The sequence below is a fragment of the Neophocaena asiaeorientalis genome, unplaced genomic scaffold (assembly GCF_003031525.2).
Source record: "Neophocaena asiaeorientalis asiaeorientalis breed wild unplaced genomic scaffold, Neophocaena_asiaeorientalis_V1.1 scaffold154, whole genome shotgun sequence".
In the NCBI taxonomy this organism is placed as follows: Eukaryota; Metazoa; Chordata; class Mammalia; order Artiodactyla; family Phocoenidae; genus Neophocaena; species Neophocaena asiaeorientalis.
In genome coordinates this window covers 5,357,245-5,367,355 of record NW_020172982.1, presented here as the reverse complement: position 1 = coordinate 5,367,355, position 10,111 = coordinate 5,357,245, and the positions used below count along the sequence as shown (strand labels likewise).

General features: G+C 44.7%; 1 protein-coding gene across 1 annotated transcript in view; it reads right to left on the bottom strand.

Moving 5' to 3' along the window:
* Window positions 1–1,002: 1,002 nt before the first annotated feature.
* The window catches only part of LOC112397773 (ubiquitin-conjugating enzyme E2 E1), a 74,396-nt gene continuing 65,287 nt past the window's right edge, over window positions 1,003–10,111 (bottom strand). Inside the window, exons 3-5 of the mRNA XM_024742035.1 lie at window positions 4,699–4,831; window positions 2,826–2,973; window positions 1,003–1,788 (exon numbers count right to left, since the gene is read on the bottom strand). Coding sequence (XP_024597803.1) covers window positions 1,691–1,788; window positions 2,826–2,973; window positions 4,699–4,831 — 379 coding nt within the window. The 3' untranslated portion in view covers window positions 1,003–1,690. The remainder of the gene's footprint in view (window positions 1,789–2,825; window positions 2,974–4,698; window positions 4,832–10,111) is intronic.

Here is a 10,111-nt window from a genome sequence, read left to right as displayed (position 1 = left end):
GTGTGCCACAGCTACTGAGCCTGCGCTCTAGAGCCCGTGGGCCACAACTACTGAGCCCACGTTCCACAACTACTGAAGCCCGCGCGCCTAGAGCCCGTGCTCCGCAACAAGAGAAGCCACCGCAATGAGAAGCCCGCGCACCGCAACGAAGAGTAGCCCCCGCTCGGCACAGCTAGAGAAAGCCCACGCGCAGCAATGAAGACCCAGTGCGGCCCCCCTCCCACACACAAAAAAAAACTCAATTGGCTCAGTTCAATGAGTGCAAGCCAAGAACTACTGTATATAAAGATAGACAGAAAACTTACTTACATGGCGACCGCACTAGCCGATTTAGAATTATTTAAAATTTCTCATCATGTTTCTTTGGGTAAAACAATTGTCACTCAGATATGGTCAGGTCATTTCCTGCCTTTTCTCCCAGTGTTGGGCTTCTAGCTTTTTTTTTTTGTTTTTTCTTTTTTTAATGGATACTTTTACAGTTTTTTAAAAATAATATAATAGATGCTGCAGTTTGCTCGTCTGCTGAATGCAGCTTAGATCCGTGAGTACACGGAGTGACCGTGTTCTTTTTAAATGCGTCCTGAGCGTGCAGGTACCTCCGCCCTGGGCCCTGGACGAGCTTCCCTGGAGCAGGTGTGTGTACCTAGGTCCTGCCAGGCTCCCTCCACTGTGGCGGGGGTGTTTATCCACGAGAGCCCACTTCTCACGCACGCACTTACCACCACAGCGCTTCCAAGTTGGAAAATGCTTTGACGAAGATACAGCGGAACTCTGCCTTTGCAAGATATGAGTTAGATTATCTAACCTTCCCTAAGGCACCTATCTTGCAAGGCTGTTGGATAAATCCAGAGTAACGTACCAATCCTAACACACGTGCTGGGTAGACAACACCAGCACGTACAGTCTGCATTACCTCTAGGCTGTTTGAGTAGCAAAGATCTACCAAGAAGAAAAACTACAAAAAAGGCAAAAGGAAGTAAATGAATACAGCAGCGTTAGGCAGTGGTTTTAATATTGTTTATTAGCACAGTAACAAATGCAGACTTAGGCAGTCCACAACATAGAACCAATCCACTGAGCAACTCCTATTCCACGCCTTACAGTTAACAGCTTAAGGTATTTTACTACAGGTTTTCACAAGTCCTGATTCAACCTCTATCTTTTCACAAGGAAGTAGACTGGCATATAAAATAAGTACATAACTACTCATATTTCCTCTATGGTGTCTTATAGCCATGTGTCCATTGTATATATGAGATGACAGTCTCTAAAAGCTGTTAAATATCACTGTTCTCCTCCAAGAAGGGAAAACAAATTCCAATTTTTTAAAACAAAAGACTGTAGTCTTGGAAGGACTTTACATAAATGGCCAGGTGTGTAACCTGTACAAATTAAGCTGTTTCAGATTTACAGACTACAAGCAACTGAACCCAAACGTCTATTCTTCTCTGTACTGCATTTCAGCTCATACCGCAGAACTAATGACGGTTTTAAAAGTTGCTATTACCAATTCTGTCTACTGTAGCAAGATACCTTAAGTTACAACAAAATCTTAGGAAATAAGACTGAATAATATCTGTTATAGAAATACCCTACTCTTCACCAACGCCCACCCTCCCCCACCCCTTCAAAATCATAAGCAGCTCTCTCTGTGACAGACAAAGAATGTAGAGAATTGTGACAACCCAATTTATGTAGCGTATCTCTTGGTCCACTGTCTGGCCATTCTGTCATGTTCTGCTCTGTTGGTCATATACTGAGTGGCAATACTTCCCACCAAGGGGTCGGCTGGAAGAAAAGAATGTACGTTACTTCGAAGAAGGGAAAGGGAACATTGTTGTTAAGTTTCAGCAAATAAGCTAGTGACAGCTTGCGAGGAAATGGACAGGGTAGCTGTGATCAAACCACTCCACCATTTGGGATACTTTTCCTCCTGGCCTTTAAAAAACAGCATGGATGCAGGGGGATCCTGATCCAGACAGAGCGGTCTGGCCCCTTCTCCTTAGTTCATTCCATCTCTCCCCCAACCACCACCCCCACAGGAAGGGTTTTGCTCCTGCGTGTCGGCACGGAACGCGCAAGGCCCTAGGCTGCAGTGAACACCCAGCTGTGTTCACAGGACCACCCGCTCGATGGCACCACTTGTGACACTGAGCGCTGTGAAGTCCTCAGGGCTACTGCAAGCGAACGCTATTTACCTCTCTACTCTGTTGACCCGCAAAGACCCAAAGCTGCCAGGTCAAAACCTGTACTTCCGATTAAGTACAGTGTTCCTCTGAAACCTAAATAAAATCTTCAGTAATTACATTTATATTTCTTTATCTAGAAAAAAAGTTTTTAATAAGAGGAAATTAAGGCCCAGACGAAACCACGGTCTGGTAATCACTAAGTGTACAGCAGAGAAACAACGCCACGTCAGTAAGCAGTTGTGGGCAGGTGCTGAGCAGACCCGCAGGCAGAGGGTGGGTGACGCAACGTTCACAAGTGTGCGTGCCGTTTCTGTATGGGAAACACGCAAAAAGGGAAAAAAAGTAAAGGGCAGAGAATGAAGATGTAAAAACCTAAGGCAATCTTTTGTAAGTCTTCAGTTTATAACACCTTGTTGCTAGAACACGTCAGGTAATGGTGAAGTCCGCTGCATTTTTCACCTAGTAGATTGAACTCTTGATAAGAGCTTGCTTTGAAAAGTAATGTGTTTTTGTCCCTTGAAAGCCCGTTCAAAAATAAAATCTGGACTTTATCTTTAGAAAATCTTAGTTTACGTGGAAAATAACCATTTTCCAGGTGAGGAGGAATAAAACAAGGTAAAGAATTATTAACCTTACCAGGATTACAGTCTGTAAGAAGTGAGCAGATAGAAAGAAGGACTTTAGATATGGTTAGTGCTGGACTCCAGTTATCTTTCAATATGTCCAAGCAAATAACTCCTTGACTGTTAATATTACAGTGATAGATTCTTGTCCGAAATGTAACCTAAAAAACAAGACAGTGTTAAATGAAATCTGAACAGCAAACAATGAAACTTTTTACTAAATTGCCTCTTCAATTAAATGGTCCTAATTAAAACTTTTAAAGAAAGGGACATTTGGTCTTTTTAAAAAGTGAACTGTTTTTAAAACAGTTTTAACTAAGGCTGCTGATAAGAGATAGGGTAAGAGACTATTCCATGAAATTGAGATTAGAAAGTGTTCACTGATACAATCTCAGGGATTTTCAATTTCATTAAAAAAGTAATATCCATCAACAAAAAGCAAGGTAACCTCAATATTTTTTTTTAAATTGAAGTATAGTTGATTTACAATGCTGTGCTAATCCCTGCACAGCAGAGTGACTCAGTTATATATATGTTTTTTTTTTTTTTTTTTTTGCGGTACGTGGGCCTCTCACTGTTGTGGCCTCTCCCGTTGCGGAGCACAGGCTCCGGACGCGCAGGCCCAGCGGCCATGGCTCACGGGCCCAGCCGCTCCGCGGCATGTGGGATCTTCCCGGACCGGGGCACGAACCTGTGTCCCCTGCATCGGCAGGCAGACTCTCAACCACTGGCGCCACCAGGGAAGCCCCACGTTCTTTTTTAAATAGTCTTTTCCATTATGGTTTATCCCAGGAGATCGGATATAGTTCCCTGTATAGTTCTTGAATTCATCTTTAGCAGTTTTAATGTATTAAGTATTTTCCAAACGTTTCCAAGTTTGAACAGCTAATTGTTTGCTGACCTCTTGTGTTAGCTGGTAGTACTACATGGCCTCAAAGCAAGCTTTAGAATCTAATTCAAACAAACACAGTGGGTACATAAAGACAAAGTGCTTAGCAAACAATAATCACACACCTAAAAGGCTGAAAAATATATTGGAAGATGAAGTTTGTTTCAGCTTTTTCTGACCTTTATATATCAGATCTTGCAGATAATCGTGCCTACCTAAATCAGAGAATTCACTTAAAAGGAATCTTCCACAGGTAAGGAGCTACAAGTGGGTAAGGACCACAGCAGCAGACGAATCAACAGCCCCACGAACCTGGGTTACTTTGTCTGGTCTCCTACTTTTTATTTGTGAAATACACTGACTCATTCAAAAGTGAAAAAACCCTATCACTTTACCACTTTTTTTTTTTTAAGTGACAGACTTGCGGTCACCTCTTGGGCTGCAATTGTACCTTTTTCCCTAGCAGTCCACCCCATCCCCGAGAAGAGGCTTTCCTTCCGACTGGGCGAATGAGAATCAGTGTTGAGAGTTACAGGAGACAGTGACTGCGCAACCCCTGCCCATCCTGGACGAGAAAGCGTGAGCCTGGGGCAGGATCTGAACAAGACCAAAAGACGACAAGGAGCGGAATCCAAGGCTCGTTTGCTAGGAGATTCTCTAACTGCTTTAGTGCGTGGATATTCTGACACCATTTTTATCTGTTCAGAAACTTTTTCTGTTGAGTGGGAAATAGGGGATTATTTACAGGTTGCTGACTGTGTTACTGTAAATATTAGCAGGATTTTAAGCCCCATCAAAACAAAGCACGTACTCTTAGAAATGCCAAAAGAGGCAAAGTCAACCCAAAGAAGTGTTTTGTGTATGTTCAAGTGTACTTAGAGATTTGTCAAGATGTAACAGAAATCTATTTTTTTGCGATTAACAACTCAATTTTAAAAGCCTGAATAACCTTTCATGGGAGTATGTAAATTTTAGCATAAATCGGGGAATTTCTTACCTTTGGAGGCTTGAAGGGATATTCTGGTGTGAAAGTGATATCAAGGAAGAACACACCACCCTCATACACGGACCCTGGAGGCCCTAGGATGGTTGATCTCCATTCATAGATGTTATCGCCTTTGGGACCAGCGCTGTGAAATAATACACCAGAAGGTGAGTAGATGGCGGGGCATCCCCATGTTTACAGTGTGTCCCCAAAGGGGGAAAGGTCGCTTCTCCTTCCTTTTTGTTTGGTGTGTGGATTCTCTCCACAAAACACAGGTATCTTTCAGACAGGCCTCTGATGCAGGCCTCCAACAAGCCTTAGGTCAAGTATATGGTAAAAAAGGACGCTGAAACCAGTCTATGCCCTCTTAACCGTGAAGAAGCAATAAACCCCTCACTTCTAACCCTCTCCTTGATACATCATAAGAAAATGTAAACGTAAACGATACTTTACAAAAAGAGAAACGCCTCTCAGCACACCAGAACTCATTAAATTAGTGACAAAGTTTTGCTCACGGCTGCATCATCTTTGAGGACCATTTTAAGCACCAAAGCTTCCCTTCTGACCCTCTGCCTGGGGCTCTTCCTCCTTGTCCTTGTTTCTCCATAATCTTACCCTAAAAGGAGTCCAACAGGTTGCAGTTCTCTTGACAGCAGAAACCGTGCTGGGAGGGGCAGGAGGGGACAAAGGATCCGGTTACCAGTCTTTCAGTTTTCACTTCTGCACACATTAGATCCCGCAATCAGGTTCTCTCTCTACACGTTAAGCTACCCTCACCTGTGAGATCAGCGCTCTTCACGCATAGCCACAGCACTGTGTCGGCTCACAGAGTGCTCTGTAGTCAAGCATATTAATAAACAAAAATACAAGCAAGACCTCCGAGGGCTAGCTAACACATCTGTCCACACAAGTAAGCGTAAAGCTCCGCTACCGAGAGAGAAGACGCAAGTCTGGGTGACGGTCTTGGTGCCGATGCAGACAGACCTGCCCGCAGCGCGGGGTAACGTGTAACGGCGTGGACGGCTTCGCTGACACGGCTTCACTTGAGACGCTCAAGCCTAACTATTAACAGCCGCTTCGAGGACAGCAGTGTGTTTTGGCCAAACAACAAAAGGTCTTCGCTTGGAGAGGCTTGTAGATCCCCGTGGATACACAGCATAATTTCTACAGAGCAGGCAAGGCTCTTTTCAACAAGCGTTATGGTGTGAACTGGATCCACTCCCCACACACTCACGGACGGCCCATGCCCAACGCAGATGCTAGATGCCAAGGTTCCCTAACGCGCAAGACAAGAACTGCTTGTCTTCAACATGCCCGCTGCTAACTGGTTAGAGAGAGGGTTCAAGTCCTTCTAAGAGAAAGAGGAGATGAAGAGGAAGGGAGAGGGGGAAAAAAAAAGGAAAAGAGAAAACCTACCTGTGGCCCTATACTTTCCTCAAACCCACCAGAGATTTTTTTCTTTCAACCTGAAATTTGGAGTGGGAGAAACAACAGCAACATAGGTTAGGGGAATGAGCTTGTAAAAGAGAACCCGAAGAAAACAGGTTCGGGGGGAAAACATGCTGTGGCAAAAAAGGAGGGAGAAGATATGGACAAAGGATAGGGGCCAATGGGGAGGGTTAGGGCCCAAACTGGTCAAGAGGTAGAAATCGTTCAGACACTCACTGAGCACTTGCTGGCTGTGTGACCTCGAGCAAGTTACTCAGCTTAGAGCACCCACCTCACAGGAATGTTCTGAGAACTAAAATACTGATAATATGGGGGGGGGGAGGCGCATGACTATCTCTGCAGAACAACAGGCCCACAGTAATCTCCCGTTAAATGGCAGCTGTCACCTCCGTTTCCAATTATCTGATTGTTCCCACTGGCTCAAATACTATGGTCCCTGAATATATCCTTGTGATGGGTATTCCCAACAACTATTAAAAACCTGTTTTACACTGGACAGATACAGGAAGAGAGCTCGTTTAATTAACACTGTCTCTAATATTAAGTCACACATATATGCAGACACCAATCTTCGAGTTTAAATCCATCTCCCCGACTTCTGATTCTGCACGACATCTGACCACAGTTCTCAGAAGGTGCAAGGTAGGGAGCGCTCTTAACCCACCCTCTCCCTCTAAAAACATGCAGTAACCCCTCCAAGTGAAAGGATGCAACTCTGATTGCTGCTGCTTCATAGCCTGAGATTAGAACTGGTCCTTGGCCATCTGAAGTTTGCTGACCTGCTTATATGTCTGCATCCAGCATATGTACTTGAACAGAAAGTCCACAAACCATGGCTGATGCAGCTATGATACCTGATTACCAGCCTGGAGTTAACTGAAAAGTGGACTGAGCAGATGAAGATGACACTGACACAGAGGCTGCGGATAAAAAGACAAACTATTCTCTCTTATCCAACTAGATAAGAACTCACGGCATCTAAGACTTAAAGGCAAGAGGCTATCATTTACTGTGAAGCCCTCTTCTTACAGACAGGAACCAAGGCCAAGAGCAGAAGCTAGGCCACCCAGAACACTAGCGCATCAGCAGCCATACTGTTTTCCCCAGTCAGCCTGGTGACGCTGAGAGACCCAGAAAAAAGTAACAGTAAAGTCAGTCCAACCCTGGCGGGGATATGTTCGCAGAGGCCCGATTCCGCTGGCCCCTTAGTACAGAAAAAACGATAAAAGAAGAACAAAGGTCTAACAACATGCTACTACAAGCAGATTTTATGACTGTACAGAAATTTCATCATCAAAATAATCTATGGAACTTTAAAAATTACAGATTCCTGACCTTTAAGCCCAGGCCTCCTGAGCTTAAACCCGAGAATCTACATATTTAAAAAGCTCCTCTGGGGACCTCTGAGCAGGTGGTCTGCATTTGGGACCCCCTCGTACAGGTTACTGGGAGTAGGACGATCAGCTGCGAACGCGAGCTTTAACATTTCACGCTTGTCACCTGTGATACAGCTAGAAATCCAAATCAGGATCGCTACTTGTCTGTAATCAGCTTTCAGTTCGGCTGTGAACCTTCCTGAAAGTTCAGAAAAAAGTACGGAGAAGGAGAGTTCAAGAATCAAGTACACAACATAAGCTTCAAAAAAGTGGAGAATGAAGGTGGGTTATAGTAAGAAAAGTAATGAGTGAAACAATATCCAATGTAGTTGAAATGCTAAAGCTTTGCAAGAGATTCAACAGCACAGATCCCTAACCTGTGGGTCCTCAACCAGGAGGCTTGGAAGTTACTGTGAGGGGTCTGAGAACCCGCTGGGAAGACCAAGCAACGCTGCCTGAAAAAACTTCAGCTATTCGGAGGCTGTTATTGGATGAATCCACGTAGCTTTTCGTCTTATGCATTTTCTTAATCACAGAATAAAACAAAAATTATGATATGGGGCCTGCAAAGCTTTTGCTTTTTTTTTCCCTTCCTTCTAATTCTCACTGGAAAATTTGGGCTCTACTTGTCCAGAAGGTGGGTAGACAGACCCATGGCAGGGGGCGGGGGGCACGGGAGGGGGCGAGGGCACAAGTCCCTGGCTCTCAGAAGGCCACTGTCAGGGAGAAGCTACGTGAGGCTGTTCCGGGGGGAGTGTGTCCAAGCACCCCACCCCTCCCTCCATAAAGTGACCGGCTGGACCCCTCAGGTCAGCACATGCCTTCCCCTGCCTTCCAACCCCCTCCCTGTAACAGAAGATACTTCTGGTTTCACAATAAGAAACGTAACTCCAGTTTTAAATACCGGTTGAAGTATTATCTAATCAGTCTAAGTGATTAGAAGGGATGGAAACTTCTGAATTGGGAGATGCGGGGACTGAATCTAAGACATTAAGGAAAGATGGGAACAACGACAAAAAATACACATCCCTGTTTGGAGACAGTGAAACCCAACTGTGATTGGAATCTCTGCAGGCAGCTGAGACTGAGAAGGGAAAACGAGCCCATGCCTTTGCCTTCCAGATTCTGTTAAACAGGGACATAACATTTATCTGCAACACAAACACTTTTCAAAAGAATTCCCTGGTGGTCCAGTGGTTAGGACTCCGCGCTTTCACTGCCGAGGGTCGGGGTTCAATCCCTGGTGGCGGAACAGACAAGGGAAAAAAAAAAAAAAGTGTAACACACAGAACCCTTATACAAGGCAAAAAGAAAGAACTGTCTGTGCCCTTAATTCTGTTTTTTCCCTTCTGGTCAAAATAAATACAGCCGCAGTAAACATTTTAAGAAAAATGATAGTAACTTCTACTTTTGACACAGTATTTTCTTATTTCTGTAGTGGTTTCTGATGCCCTACGGACCCATCAACAGTGGGAGCGGGGGTCGTATGAAGCCCGCCGGCTGGCAGGCACTCACCGTGGTCCAGGCCTCCCGCCTTCGAGGGCCCCCCAGCAGTGAGCGCTGGGAAGGGCCGCTAAACGCTGCAGCTCTCCTGTCTCCCAGATACTCTCTGGGGAGCTACATGAAGCACAGAGCTGCTGACGGGTGTAACTAACGCTTAGCACATATGGTCCTAAATAGAATCTGAACAGTATAAAAAGTAATTAACAAGTCATTCAAGGTATCATCCAAAGAAATTAATAAAACCAACTCTTAAAAACTGTCATTAGAGCAGTCTAACTACTGGCATCTAAATGTGCCCTCTGGACCGACTTCTCCAAGAAAACTGCACAAGCCAACGTTTAAGCTTCGTTTTGTTTTGTCTTAAAATCATGCTTTTCTCCATCCTCCCCCATTCGCATCCTCAGTGTTAGTTTATTAAAGACTTAGCTGCCATTTCAACAGTTAGAAACCAAAGTTCCACTTCAGTTTTCAAAAGGTATCACCGATTTCTTATAAAGAATATCCTGAAAGCAAGGCAAAAATTATAATCGATTTTAAGAAATGGTATTTCTACCTGATCAATTTTTTAATTGTTATTGGGAGAGATGACCCTTGCTTACACACATAGAAAACCCTAACTCAGATGTTCTTTTAGGCATAATCCTGAAAGACGACTTAGTTATCTAGTCTCACACCCCAGAAAAAAGTGAGGGATGAGAGGTCCGGAGACAGAAAGATAAGAAACACGCCGCAGGCGACCGTGTGGACGGCAGCAGCAGGCCGGAGCGTGTGCTGGCGCACCCCAAGAAAGGGGAGGGGCTCAGGACCAGCTGGTTACCAGCTCGGTTCTTCCCACCTAAACATCCCAAGGAATCCCTGCTATTATCCCGCAGTACAATGAGTAACGTTTCATAAAAATAAAGAACTGGCGCTTGGAGTATCCAACGATAGTCCCCAGGAAACGGGATGCAGCAGAGACTGTGGACTGGCTAGTCCATGTGTCTTTCCTCCTCTTCTCTGTAGGAGCGACATGATAAAGCAAAACTAGTTGCTTATGTAAAGTGCATCACGCACGTCACAAAATCCCCCAATTCCCCCATTTCAACAGCAGCCTTAGA